This window comes from Botrytis sinoallii (assembly GCF_014898435.1).
Source record: "Botrytis sinoallii strain Bc 23 chromosome Unknown BSIN_012, whole genome shotgun sequence".
Lineage (NCBI taxonomy): Eukaryota > Fungi > Ascomycota > Leotiomycetes > Helotiales > Sclerotiniaceae > Botrytis > Botrytis sinoallii.
In genome coordinates, this window is record NW_024066039.1 from 1600620 (window position 1) to 1614509 (window position 13890).

General features: G+C 42.6%; 8 protein-coding genes across 8 annotated transcripts; all 8 read right to left on the reverse strand.

Moving 5' to 3' along the window:
- Positions 1-245: 245 nt before the first annotated feature.
- On the reverse strand, positions 246-1254 carry EAF02_007410 (uncharacterized protein; the record flags this gene model as incomplete). The annotated part of the gene is made up of 3 exons (XM_038903458.1): positions 246-332; positions 468-1031; positions 1084-1254. The coding sequence occupies 3 exons, from the start codon at positions 1252-1254 to the stop codon at positions 246-248; spliced, it is 822 nt and encodes a 273-aa protein (XP_038756937.1).
- A 799-nt stretch (positions 1255-2053) lies between these two features.
- On the reverse strand, positions 2054-2580 carry EAF02_007411 (uncharacterized protein; the record flags this gene model as incomplete). Its single annotated transcript, XM_038903459.1, has 3 exons — positions 2054-2176; positions 2231-2410; positions 2515-2580. 3 exons carry the CDS (start codon positions 2578-2580, stop codon positions 2054-2056), a joined length of 369 nt encoding a protein of 122 aa, XP_038756938.1.
- Positions 2581-3531: 951 nt separating this feature from the next.
- On the reverse strand, positions 3532-3827 carry EAF02_007412 (uncharacterized protein; the record flags this gene model as incomplete). Its single annotated transcript, XM_038903460.1, has 2 exons — positions 3532-3738; positions 3768-3827. The coding sequence occupies 2 exons, from the start codon at positions 3825-3827 to the stop codon at positions 3532-3534; spliced, it is 267 nt and encodes an 88-aa protein (XP_038756939.1).
- A 762-nt stretch (positions 3828-4589) lies between these two features.
- EAF02_007413 (uncharacterized protein) lies at positions 4590-5565 on the reverse strand (the record flags this gene model as incomplete). Its single annotated transcript, XM_038903461.1, has 4 exons — positions 4590-4947; positions 5006-5298; positions 5351-5438; positions 5492-5565. 4 exons carry the CDS (start codon positions 5563-5565, stop codon positions 4590-4592), a joined length of 813 nt encoding a protein of 270 aa, XP_038756940.1.
- Positions 5566-7708: 2143 nt separating this feature from the next.
- Positions 7709-8868, reverse strand: EAF02_007414 (uncharacterized protein; the record flags this gene model as incomplete). Its single annotated transcript, XM_038903462.1, has 4 exons — positions 7709-7831; positions 7882-8559; positions 8621-8718; positions 8772-8868. 4 exons carry the CDS (start codon positions 8866-8868, stop codon positions 7709-7711), a joined length of 996 nt encoding a protein of 331 aa, XP_038756941.1.
- An 819-nt stretch (positions 8869-9687) lies between these two features.
- EAF02_007415 (uncharacterized protein) lies at positions 9688-10487 on the reverse strand (the record flags this gene model as incomplete). Its single annotated transcript, XM_038903463.1, has 4 exons — positions 9688-9747; positions 9828-10143; positions 10197-10419; positions 10469-10487. The coding sequence occupies 4 exons, from the start codon at positions 10485-10487 to the stop codon at positions 9688-9690; spliced, it is 618 nt and encodes a 205-aa protein (XP_038756942.1).
- A 607-nt stretch (positions 10488-11094) lies between these two features.
- On the reverse strand, positions 11095-11952 carry EAF02_007416 (uncharacterized protein; the record flags this gene model as incomplete). Its single annotated transcript, XM_038903464.1, has 3 exons — positions 11095-11412; positions 11461-11488; positions 11531-11952. 3 exons carry the CDS (start codon positions 11950-11952, stop codon positions 11095-11097), a joined length of 768 nt encoding a protein of 255 aa, XP_038756943.1.
- Positions 11953-11993: 41 nt separating this feature from the next.
- On the reverse strand, positions 11994-13205 carry EAF02_007417 (uncharacterized protein; the record flags this gene model as incomplete). Its single annotated transcript, XM_038903465.1, has 4 exons — positions 11994-12155; positions 12217-12458; positions 12602-12773; positions 13011-13205. The coding sequence occupies 4 exons, from the start codon at positions 13203-13205 to the stop codon at positions 11994-11996; spliced, it is 771 nt and encodes a 256-aa protein (XP_038756944.1).
- Between the last annotated feature and the right edge of the window lie 685 nt (positions 13206-13890).

A 13890-nucleotide genomic window follows, 5' to 3' on the forward strand; every position in this document is an offset into this window, starting at 1 on the left:
AATTGCAGGCTATCTCAATAATCCTAAAAGTAACTAATATATTCAACCTCGCCTAAGACCCTAACTTCACCGTCCTATCGCTCTGTCTCTGTCATAATATTTCCCAATTCCAATCAAGTTGAAAATTGGTCTTTCTACTTCATCAAAGTTATTTAACTGGAATTCATCTCTAACCCCTGCCGTGAAAATTATTGCGCTAGATAAGGAAAGCCCTCTCTTCACATACTATCTTCCTTGCGTGCAGCCTAGATATAGCATCTAGATCCCTCTTCACGAATGACTGTCTGGCAGTGTCTTAAATTTGATGGAGTCCAACCCCAAGTTGTTGGTTCCTATGAAGTCAGATTGTCAGTACCACACAGGGTGACGAGGTTTCAAATGAAATGATGGGAATCAGCTATTATCATAATTTAAGGCGATTTAAAACCTGAATCAAGTATACGAAATCAAGAAACATGCAGACTTACCGAACTACGATAGAACAATCTTGTAGGATGAGCTTCATATTCGCTAGCCTTTACTGTCGTGAAGGACACTTGAATGTAAACCACGTTTTTTCCCATCAATGGGTGATCAATTTGAACCTCTTCTTCAACCTCCTCAAGCTCTGAACGAGAACTGTAGCACGAATCACTATCCCAAACATCGAAGCCACCAAGTTCAGGAGCGCCTTGAACCGAACCAATTCCCAAATCACAATCGTCCACTACAATAGGGAAATCGCCCTGCCAGTTATCAAGAGTAAGCTCGGTGACTGCTGTAGTTTGATTATTATCTTGGTCTTGATCCTTCGATTCTTCGATTTCAGGAATGATGTCGAGGAATGCATTTGTATATGAGTATTGGGCAGAGTAGGGTACTGCTCTAGGAATTCTGGATGTCATGTTTGTGCCCAGCTTTCTGTTCTTGGGAGAAATGATTTCTTCAGGAACGGTGACTACAGCAGCGATATCGTCATTCGACAATGTCTCAAATTTCAATGCGTAATCGTAAGAGTCCATGGTATCTTCGTCATCAGAGAAATCAATAGTCTGGAGTATTTAACATTAAAAGTGCAATCAAACAGTTGTGAATTATCCATACCTCGTAGTCTCTGAAATCAGATCCTTCTCCTATAGCTGTCTCACTATTAAATTTAGATGTATCAACAAAGTGTCTAGTAGGTGGAGCATCGATGCATTGCTCTTCGAATTCGTCGTTGGCTTCGTCGGCCCAGGATTTGGTCATTGGTGGTAATAAGTTCGCTAAAGACATAGGTGGAACGATTTTCTGTTGTGAGTTAGGGGTAGCCGCTGTATATATCTTAATAGATATAGTGGTAGATGTCTCAATATAGATCGTTGATCTACTAATTAGTTGCAGGTGTGTTAAGTTGTTGTAAACAGTTGTTCGAAAGTAGAGAGTCAGTGGCCTGATATTCGTTTTTTAAAGTGTTTGAGTTCAAAAAACATTGCTTTGTAGTGAATTGGTTTATTTATATTATAATTTGATTCACGTAATGAGAAATTTAAATATGTGTGAGTAGATGAAGGGTGCCACACTAATTCCAATCATTGGTACTAGCCGTATTTCGAAAACCCTTTTGCTTTACTGGTCAGGTAGCTGTATATCTAAAACTTATTGGTAAGCAATTTATGTTAGGAGATCTTATGGAGCAAATAAGCACAAGGATGTAACGGTTTTGTGTAGCAGTAGTCATGACGCAGTATGAAGGAGTGTTTTACACATCAAAATGTCGAGATTCACAAATCGACGATAGAAGGTATACGGCTATGGATGCAACAATCCTCCAAGCTCACACGGTGCCGCCTTTTTGTATCACAGAAGATCCTCACTGAGGCCCAGAAGCAAATGGAGAAATTATGAACTGAATTCCGCTATCTAGTCAGGGTGACCTGAGATGCGTCGTAGAATGTGATAAAATCACTGGTACTCATACTCTGCATCATAACCGTGCATCCGTTTTTTACCATTTATACATCCGATATAATTATCAAAGCATCTTTATCGGCGGTCTTGTGAATTCCCCCATACTCTCTCCTCCCCGTCTTTCCTATGGGAACATGACTTCTCTCAAAGGAGACTGTTTCTTGACCCACAACGGAGTCTGGCTCTTGACTCTCCACTCTTCACCACCTGGCCACAATAATGCTTCTCGTAACTTAGAATCCTCGACCTATTACTCTGTCAATTCATTTTGTGTGGCTATTTTTAGTCGTAAGACGCTCACCTTTTCTTTTGCTTCTTTTTCTATTGCCATATTCAATTTCTTGTAGAACACACGATCGAAATGGCTCATTCCGCAATCGGCTACTCCACTGATATTAATCCGAAGATTTGTCGTATCCTTGAGGGAATCGTCGAGGTTACTTTTGTCGCTCGCACCATCTGGCAATTTGCCGACGGCAACCTATAATGTCTTCGATCAGTATTTTTGCTTCATCAAGATGGCAACGTCTTTTCAAGCTGTCATGGGAACTGGCGAAGGAGAGATGAAAAGTTCGAGTAACTTACTGCCTCGTTGGTATCATCTACCCTATCGGAAGTCATCTTTGCTCTTTTATTTTCGCTGTTGGTCATTGTGTATCGATGAATGTAGAATACTTTTCAAAATGATTTTGCAGTGGAAATCTTACTGTATTTAAGAAGATGGGAAACGAAAAGCTAACACACGTCACGTTTTGGTTTGGGGTACTAAAACTTGGCTAGATACTACTAGCATCACCAATAATTCGGTTATTGGAGCTCTCAAGGGGCTAGACAATGTTAGTGGAAAAAACTTTTCGCTTATTGACCTAGTATACGTGCCAAAAAGTCTAGTATCGTACCTATGGAATTGATCTTGTATGGAGTCAATGAAAGACATGACATCTTATTGAACTCTCATCGCTATTTGGCTGGTGGACCAGGCGCTACTTGCCCCTACCATAACCCAAAAGCTCTAGGGAACCACGTGGGTCTCAGGTCTAGCTCGATCTCAAATGGCTCGCTCACAAAAGTAATTGTTCAACATCTCAAAACAAGTTCATCCAAATCTATGAGACACACTTAACCGATACTTCTGAACATCAATTGCATACCATTGTAGACTAATAGAATCTATCAAAGGCAGCAATAGATGTTAACATGAGAATGAACAGACCCTCGAAATCGATGAAACGACAAACTACTGCCCAATTTCTGCAGCGATGAATTGTGATCGAACCTTTGAAGATTTGGGAGTTTAAGAAAGCCATTAGATAGAAATGTATATAACAAACACAGGTAGAGGAAAGTTAATGTACCTCTACCTCTGTCATAGGATATCAATTTCCATCTGCACACACGTCAAGCACAGCACAATCATGAACTAGCCAAAAGATTGCACGAAGCTTCGAATGCTTCTCAAATTGTGCAATGTTTACCACCTATGCCAACCTATGCCTTACTGTATTCCAACCACATCACCAGTCTTCCTACCTGTAACCCTCGATGTTTATCTCCAACCAAGTCGCCGAATCCGCCTCGTCCGTAAAAATCCCCCAGTGGGTGTCAATCACTACCCTCGCCCCCACACTCGGGTACCTTACTGTCCTCCGCAACAAGAGTCCAACATTTTCTCAGAGGGCTTGGTTGCGCACAAGGAAAGTTTCCATATTTTTCATCCGCTTCCGTTTGCTCCACTTCTGTGCTCTTGATGCCATACACGATCAACAGAACCTCCTCTTTCGTTTCTCTCGTTTCTTTATTCTCTCCTGTCTAGCTTTGTCGCGGTCTGATAGTTTTACGATTTCTGAAGTCGACTCGTCATTCTCAACCGTAGTGGATTCATCTTCCAGCAGCGGCATTGCTGTTCTGGTTTCAAAGTGATATCTCTTAGGTGTGAACGGGTTTGAATAGACAAGGTTCTGTGGAGAGAAAGTTTTAGCATATTTTCTTTTTGAATGGTGAGTGAGGTGAGTTGTAACTGAAGATTAATCTTATACTAGATCAGATAGGTGAAGTAGGTGAAAGTCCAACAAACTCCTGGAATCCAATCTTTGTATAAAAATATCAAGTTCTGTAAATCAAGCCGGTAGATTTGTGAAAGTTTTTTGTTTCTTCACAAGAGTTTGCTTTGTATTTATACCCGGGTCTTTGACATCCGAGGCTATTGTGCTGCAGCTCAAATTCACTACTCCTGTCACATAACGTTTTTTCCCAATCTTTCGGCCTTTTTTCTGATCTAACTAAGTCCTCGAACCACTCTTACATAGTGAATACCGTTCCTGGTAATTGAAGAACAATGATTTGGTGAACTCTGCGGCACCAGTTGCTGTATACATTCACAAAGAACTTTCCAATGCTGACCTGAATCAACCTAGCTACAGTACAGAGTTGTATTGTCTTGTATGACTTGATTCATTCATGGCTTTATTAGTAATTCCATGATGCTCTGAGATCACAGAATTACTACAAGAACATAATTCGCTGTATCCAGCTAGTATACTGGAAGATTGTCACTTAGGCAAGCCTCGAAGAAGATTATAAAGTGTAAATACTTATTCATTTGTACAATGGTAATAGGTAATAAATAGTATTAAAGAAGATAGATACAGCGCTTCTGTTGATCAATTCATCACGATTCCGCCATCAATGACCAACGTTTGTCCTGTCATATAATCGCTATCTGGACTTGCCAGATAACTAACACATTTGGCCACATCTTCTGGAACGCTCGTTCTTCCAAGTAAGATGAGATCATCAGTATACTTCTTGATCGTTTCTCCTTTCTTAACACCTTTCGTCTTTCCCAGCTCCTCATCAATCAAATCCCACATGGCAGTGCCAACTATGCCCGGTGCGTAGCCATTGACAGTGATCTTATGTTCTGCCATTTCCATAGCAAAGGCTTGAGTGAAACCTCTCACGGCAAACTTTGAAGCACTGTAGTGGGAAAGCATGGCGAATGGCTTGAAAGCAACGATACTAGGAAATCACTCAATAAATAATCAAGTGATTTAATTTCGATTTGCTTTGGACATACCTGGCAGCACCAATTATCTTTCCACCTCCGTCTTGCTTGATCATTTGCTTCGCAGCAGCGCTGTAACAATTGAAAATTCCAAAGACATTGACGTCAAACATCTTCCGAACTTCGTCCTCAGATAGTGATAAGAGCGACTTAACTTGTGCAATCCCGGCATTTGCAATCATGACATTCAAGTTTCCTAGATTCTTAACTGAAGCCTCAATGAGACCTTCGACCTCAGACAGTTTAGACACATCTGCGGCGTGGCCATAGGATGCTCGGCCCATGCCCTGGATTTCTTCCACCACCTTAAAACCTTTTAGTATTCTGCAGACCATAGAGTGTTTTCCGAATACCAACCTCGTCGATACCAGCTTGATTTGCAGGAATATCATTTATACAAACGTCAAAGCCATCCTCTGCCAGCCTAATTGCGATGGCCTTGCCACTATTTACTCGTTAACTGGTTGAGACTTTCCGAAGAAGCTTCTGAGACCTCACATTCCCCTTGCAGATCCCGTAACAATGACCGTTCTCTTTCCATAATCTCTGGTAACTGCAGTGCTGCTTGCCATTTTAACTTTAAGCTGTGATCTGAAGCGAGTTCTGGGGATTGTATAAACAGTGGATGTGCTTCGCTGAAAAGGTTGGAGGAAGGACTTTATGATCTGAAGTTCTAGCAGGAGCCATAAGTAACAGTGCGGGGGACCGCCGGTAGTACAATAACATCATGGATTCATTCCGTACGCCCATGAAATGATTCTGCCAAACGTAGAGAGAGGGGTAGATAAGATTCGCGGGGTCAATTATCTACCCCACACAAGTCCCATGTTGCAGTGTAGCTTCCTATTGGTCACCAGCTATAGCGCTATGCCTGTGCGTAGTATATCTCGGATCACTCTGTCAAAAATGCGAGTACTAATCATTCCTTGGAAGAACATAGGCCGCCGGTGAGCTCGAAAATTGGTAATTTATGACGATAACATAACAATATCCATTCTATTGTGGAGATGCTTCGTTCCCAGAATTAGAGAAAGCCCTCACATGATTACCTAGGTACACAGCTAGCAGATCTATTCATGCTTCCTTTGCATACCCCTACCAAGAAAACGAGAGTCACACATTGTTCTACAACTCATTCATGTCGCCAAAGTCGTTACACCGTCACCTCGAGGCTCTCAACTCCATTCATTGCACTCCCCAAGTTCCAATTTACTCTCCATCTATGGTGCCAACGATACTTAAAAATCTGACTTTTCTTCCGGGGCCCAGATTCGATATCGAAGTTATGAATCTTGTTTCAGATGGCAATATCTTGTGTTTCCTCTCACGGCAGGGTTGAGATAATATCACCATCCATCCTTTCTTGACCAATCTTACATTTTTCTTACCTTGTACTATCATGACTGCACAGCTTTAGCAACTTCAAGCAATATACATCCACTAACCGACAAGGCTTCCAGAAGCCTAACTGAAGACTGCTGTGAAGGCCGATTCATACACGAGCAAACAAACACCAATGACCTGATATCAGCTGAGCCTTCAATATATCCAGAGGGCGGAGCAAAGATGCCAAGATCTCACACGATCCGAGAACCCGTCATTTACTCCGAGATACCGTCGAAACCCCAGATGAATCAAATCAGTGATAAAGAAGAATGAGTGAATGGACAGCTAAAAAGCCCTACGACGTTCCTATGAATACCTCGCGCAAGACTTCTCACATCAAATAGTTGAAAGAGGATCTTTCCAGCAATTGGGCCATGGTCACCAGAGAGCTGGCGAGCCACCTATTCTCAGCCTTTGAGCGAGAATTTGATTCGAAAATAACGAGAATAAAATACGATGAGAGGTAAAAATATTAATTCAACAATAATCATTAGGTATTGAATAAAATGTCGTTGTCGTTTTGTCGTATATATACTGTCGAACTCTTTCTCTTGCCCTCGTCTCTAAAAGTCTACACTGGTCAGCTTGAATGTTTCTCTATTTAAAGAGAACTTCACAGTGGATATCGCAGGAAAGTCTGATATTTTCTCAGGCAGTCTCGCAGTACCTACAGCTGACATATATAGATATTCAAACAACATCAAACTGCCTTGAAGAATCTCACGGAACGATCCTTCCGAGAAAAAGCAAACCCAAACCTAACAATAGATAGCTTACCCCCAAGCAAGCCTCCCCAGATCAACCACTCACACCCCACCGGAAGAAATAAACCCCATCCACAAAAGCCTCCAAAATTACAAGGCTCTCCAAAGATCAATCAATATCAGCCGACATCCACGCCACACCTCATGAAGTTTCATCTGATCGGAAGCAATCCTATTGGAGCTCACCCCCAACACGAACAGGAACACCCATGAAACATCCCCAGCCCTGTTTCAACCCACCCAAGAACCCCGGATCCCCTTCCGCAAGAGGCTACCAACCACACTCTGGGGATCCTAAACCATGGAAGCTAAGTCGACACTATCGAGAGGCCATCAATACCATTGTGCAACCCTTTTTTCCCTTATGGGAAGTTCTCGCAGCCGTACTGCTGACCCGGTCGGTACTGGTCTTTTCGTTGCACGTCTGTAATTTAGCTCCATCTATTTGTGTACTAGTCTCGCTATTCATTCGCTCAAAGGCGGGAAGATTGATCCAATTCTCACCCCTCTTGCACGTGCATGTTTGGTAAAATATACTATATTATTTCTTCTACATTTTCTGCATCTACAACTTGGCAGCTGAGTCATCGGAATCGAGAAGATTTATAAATGCGGCATACACTTCTTCAGTAAGGTCACTGGCTTGTAGACTTCTACCCTTTTTGGCAAAGGCCAGCCTCGAGCATTCCTATATTAAATTAGTATTTGCAAGTGGGGACTATTTCTGGGAATTCTTACTCTTGTGATACTACTGCCTCCAAAAGCCGCCAATGCTAATGATTCAATGTCATCAATGTCTCCCTCATGCTCCCATAATCTATCCAAATACGCCTTTCTCCACCCCAAGAACGTTGCCAGGCTACCAGTCAACGTATCACCTTGTCCACCACTTCTCTTCAGCCCTCCTTCAATATCACTCACATACGTCTTCTCCCCATTAGAAATATAATCCCGCGACCCCTTCTGTATAACCGTAACCCCTCCAAACGCCCTCGCCAATTTCTCCGCTCCCTCCGCCCCATCCAACCCTTCAACATCAATCCCCTTACTCTTACACAGTCTCCCAAACTCCACAACATTCGGCGTCAATATACACTCCTTATACCCTTGCACCAATTCCGGTTTCGTCTGCACCAGCTGCAATCCATCCGCATCCAACACAAACGGCATATTCTTCTCCCTCGCCGCCTCAAGAACCTTCGCACACGTTTCCTGCATCAATTTATCTCGTCCCAATCCCGGTCCCACAACTATCACATGCAATCGCGGGAGCATATCAATAACACTCTGCGCGATCGAGCTCGCCGATTCCGTCATCTTCGCATGCGAAGATTGTCGCATCAGCGGGTGAACCATGAGATTCGGAGAGTACGTCTTGATGACTTGTGCTGCGCCAGGTTCGCAGATGACATGGCTCTATACATTTCAATATTAGTTAAATCGCTATCGAGGTGAGAGATGGTAGGGAAACTCGTACCATGTCTGCGCCGAGTCTTGCACTCGCCATTGCGGAAAAATATGGCGCGCCGGTGTAGTCCTCACTGCCTCCAATAACAGCTATCCTACCCATTTGTCCTTACATGTGTCAACTGATTGTATATTTACGCAATAATTAAAGATGTAGGTACCTTTGTGAAATTTGCTGAGCATTGGTGGCACAATCTTTTTGACTTTCGCCAGAAGGTCAAAAGTCGCTTTCGACATGACTTGTATATCTTCTGACATTTGAATTTTGAGAAACAGTTACAGATTGTTCGCAAGTAGGTTGATTAAAATGTATTGTCGTTGCGAATATTGAGATTGAACAAGGTGGTGAAAAGACCGTTGATGAATGAAGGAGGGGGTGGAATGCTCCCTCTCTCTCTATTTCACAATGACGTAGGTCATCAATTATCTCCTTATCGCCAAAATTTCCACAATTTTCGGCTTCACTTGCACGCCGAATTGTAACCTCATCAATAGCAACGCCACCTAATATCATACCACTCCATTACCTCTTCATATTATTAGATCTAATTAACACAGGTGGGAATTCTCAAGCTGGTACCTCGTATTACAAGATGCAATCTCATCTGTTTACATTGCTACGATTCAGTTGGGTCAGGATCACACGATTTAGGTATGTACTTGAGCACAAAATCTTACGATGGGAGGCCATTTCATTTCACTTCTGCATCCGGTGTTAAAAACCCATATTCGAGCTTAGTACATAATCATTTTCACACGGGACTCGATTCCGGCTGCTTATTAAGTACGATTGCAAGCAATTTGAAGTTTTTAGATGATAAAGCAAGTGTATCTTGTAATTTTTCATCTCGCCTCGAAGATCATAAATTTCCCGTCAACATTTCAATGAGAAAATCAATGACTACTAATATCACCGCTTATTCCTATGATAACGCCCGCATTATTCGACTCCTAATAGTCCATTCCCATCAATTCTGTCTCTAGGCGCGAAACACCACGCATTCATTATCTGAAGCTTTGAGGGACCAATGTTCTATTCAGGAGCTTTCAGATATAGCAGCATAATTAGATCAATATCTAAGACTTGAAGACTTGACCGAGATCCTGACCATCGTTATAGAAACCAACACCGTCCATCTGCGCTAACATGGTACATGCGGGTTTGATAAGAGTGTTAGAAACTTTCTTGCTGCCAGATCTTGAACCGTCCATTGTACCTCCTCGCCAAGCTCGAGTGTCATATTCTGTTCAAGAAGTTTGTCCATCGCCACAGATGTAATGGAAACTTCTTGCCAATTCGTCTCGACGTTGAGATCTCTTTTCTCCTCTTGGAAAACATACACCAAGATTCCTTGATCTTTAACCTGCAATTCGTGACCACGAGATTTATCCACCTCTGTGATATTCAGTTTAGAGTTTCCATCAGGACTGATATAACTTCTAGTCTTGCGAATCTTAAGATGATAGACAATGAAATGGTCCATTATATGCTTCGGAAGTTTAAGGGCGTGATTTGGTTTCTCGTTTCCAGGACTAGAACATATAAGTCAGTTCGAGTTCCTACTCGATTGGTATTTCAAACTCACGGAATGTAGAGGGTTCGTTGTATCTCTGTAGCTAGCTCGTCATAACCAGGCCAGTTACTTCGGATATCTTCTTCGTCTTCAATTCCCTCGACATTAAGCTGCAGATCCCAGTGACGCATTGTACCATGGACATACGTTCCGCCGCATCTTTTCAACACCACAATGTAGGTTTCGAAGGTCTCTGCATCGATCTCAATGGTAAATAATTTGTCAGTACGTAATTCTAGGCATGTGAACTCATAGTAACTTTCCACTCGGAACACTTCTCGGACCAGAGACGAACACCTTCATTGTTTTTGAGGTTAAAGAGGAAGGTGGTATCGGCTTCCAACGCTGTTAGGATATTGGTGAACGCAACTTCAGGGCCATCTCCCTCCCTAAGTTTGGCGCCGATCGGGGGTACAGATGTGGAATAATAAAGTCCTCATCATATGGTTTGTTCTGTTCCTCTTTCGAAACAAATCTTCACCGGGAGATTACCCAGTAAGATTCTACCAAAGTCTATGTGCACCTTGACCTCGCCGCGAAAGCCTCTTACTGGCGACATCAATCACTAAACATTAATTCGAAGTTTTTCAGGAATGACTCCTGCGGCATTGGCACAATGGCCGGCTTTTGTCACTTCTTTTTTGATTGATGCCTTTTGACCCATGGTCTTGTGGAAAACTCGAGTACGAGTCTCATCCTCTTTTTGACGGCGAGGCCTGCGGCAATTGATTTTTGCGACGAGCTTTTGACTCTGAGGAGCCCTCGCGTTGGGGAGAGGGTAATATTGGCCAATTGTTAGGAGACATCAAAGTAGGCTTCGATCCTGGCAGTTCGGGATATGCCATTGAGTTCAAGAACTCATTACTAGGATTCGATGTTGAGCCTCTCATCGAAGCAGGTGCCAAATTCATCAAGCTCTCAAGCTCTTCCGACCGGAAGCTGTGGCAATGCCAGCGACCTCAGCGATGATGATAGGGCTGGTGGTTCTAAGGCCGTTAAACTGTTGAGCGCCTAAAGCATCAGAGCCGTCTGCCGTATCAAATATCCTCAAATTAGGGGATCTAGTTGGACTTGAGCTAATATCAACAAGCGTATTCTCCGTAGCTTTGTGTCTCAATGCGTTCCAATCAAAATTCGCCAATTCCGCATCAATTGCAGAATCAAGAAGACACGACTGCGTAGTACTAGGCTCGGTTGTAACTCTATCCGTTAAATGAATGAAGCTCCCCTATGCATATATTAGCAGGAAATTTGGCTCTGGCACATCAAACCTCACGTACCACTTAGCAGGTTTCTCTCTAACTCTGAGGGAATACCTCTATATTTTGCCGGAGGAGGAGGAACACTGAGGTTGGCTGTTGTCTCTTGATGAATCGTATGGTTCCAAGCTTTCGGCGTTAGGCTTCTCATATGCTACGTATGAGTCCGATTCCGAGGCCATTGCCAAGCGAGCTAAAGAATTCAGGCTTGTGTCCATAGTGCCCCTCCAGTCTAGAATATCCAATCCCTTCGAAGCATCGGTAGTAGTAGTGGCATTTGCTACCCAGCCCTCAATATCAACGCATGTTGAACTGATATCTTCATTGCTTGATTTGACATCTTCCTTTTCTCGTCTCTCAATCTCCTTCTTGTATCCACCAGGAAAGTATTTCACGGGATCATTTTCTGGACTTCCTCGAGACTTCCAAACAAATCCAGCCCATGGCTTTGTTGCAGAGATTTGTGTACCTAGACTTGGAACTGCAGGAGTGTACTTGCCAATCTTCATCGGAAATAAATGTTACTTTGGTCGTGCTCCATGCACAAGCTCTAACTGTAAATTTTTGTCAATAGAAATCCGGGAGGATGCTCTTGTTCAAAAAGAGTAGTTTCAAGGTATTTCTTCTTGATCTCTGAAAACGCTTTGATGATAAACTTGCACGGTTCTACTTCTTCTGTATAGAAAATATGATACTGCGAGGCATATGTCGACTTCGCATGTGGTCAGCTTCAGGACAGTGAACGAGAAGGAATATCTTAAGATTCCACTCACACTATACTTCGCGATATTGTTGAGTTTATTGACAACTACATCAACACTGCCACGCTTGTCTGAACCAATATAAACCTTCGATTGGCTAGGTGACTTCACAATCTTGCTGTCTGTTATTGTCTGCAACTCCAGGACTATGGCTAGCTTCAAGAACTCGTCAATTAACTCTTCTCCATGATAGATCCAGATGTCGCGATAACTATACGTCTTGATAGTATCTGGATAAAATGTATCATCTGAAGCTGGATTGGGTGAGCGTGTGTGTGTTGAGACGGTTCGTACTCATCCACTTTCACGATTAAATCGCTGTGAAACTAACAGTATCTGAGCAATTATTACGAGCACATCGTGTTGGAATTGTATACCTCAGCTGACCATTCGCTACATCCATCTGCTTCTTCATGTTCATCATCGGAATCTCGATCACCACCTTCTTGTACAACTATCGCTTTCGTGATCTGATTCATCTCTCTTCTAAAAGGGTAGGAGGTGTCTTTCTGAAAAAAGCTTGAAATAATGATCCTGATCGAGCCATTGAATATAGCCGTCCTAGTATTCTGTCAGTGACAATTTTTTGTTAACTGCCAGTGGCCATAGTGTATTGAAGTAAGAAAGCATGTAGTGTCTCTTAAAAAAATCATCTGCGCTGAGTCTATAGATGGAAAGATACTCTAACGGCCATATTTCAAATTCGTCTCGAGAAGTCGTTGCTGCATTTAAAACGGACTTTTGAACACACGGCAACGTAAACGGCGCAGTCAAGTATTTCATATGAATTAAGAAGGACTACTTACAGCGCGCATGCGATCTCTCTTCTCTGCGAAACGTTTCTCAACTTCCATAACTCCTGCTGGCTTGAAGTGCCATTCCGAAGCAATAATGACTGTTGAGATTCCACTTCTCGCAAGAGTTCCTAGATCATTGGTATCGGACGATGCATCAGTAGCAGATGAGCTGCGCGCAGCGCTTCCTCTAATATCTGCGCTCATCGTTGAAAAATTTGCTGTTGACGGTGGACCTTAGTTTGTTGTCAGCGGTATATCAAAAGTCCAGTAAATCTTCGAAAGAAGATAAGAGAAGAGTAAAACTGAATGTGATATCAGATCCACATGACTATGGGTTTGAAGATGAAATCAATCTAGGTGGCATTATGTTTTTTGTGTGCGTGGGGCAATATTGCGATGGGGAAAAGAAAGAGATTTGGCGAGGTGAATAAGGAAGGAGGGAAAACAACAGACGATATCAAGAACTGAGCTAGTGACAAAAGGCGACCTCGTCAAAGGTACTGAAGCAAAAGATAATACCGCAGTGTATATGTTAGACGAACGATTGTAATGGTTTAGGTTCATGTAATTTTACATGAACTCGATTGTTTGTTTGTTAGTGACGCAGGTACCTGCATGCGCCAGTGGCTGCACGACTTCACACTTCTGTTGCAGGCCGCACAGTATCAAAATAAGACGAAACGTCCAGCGAAGATAGAAGAAAGGGCAAAATGATACTTTACTTCTGCATCAATTTATGATTTAAGATCAAAGCAGCTATTGCACAATAGAATCATTAAAAAAAAATCTAGTTCATTCAATCATCACCAATAACCCTGGCAAATCTAACTCTGATGAACTTCCCAGTGTTTGCCCCAATGTACAATTCCTAGATATGATGATCTTATGT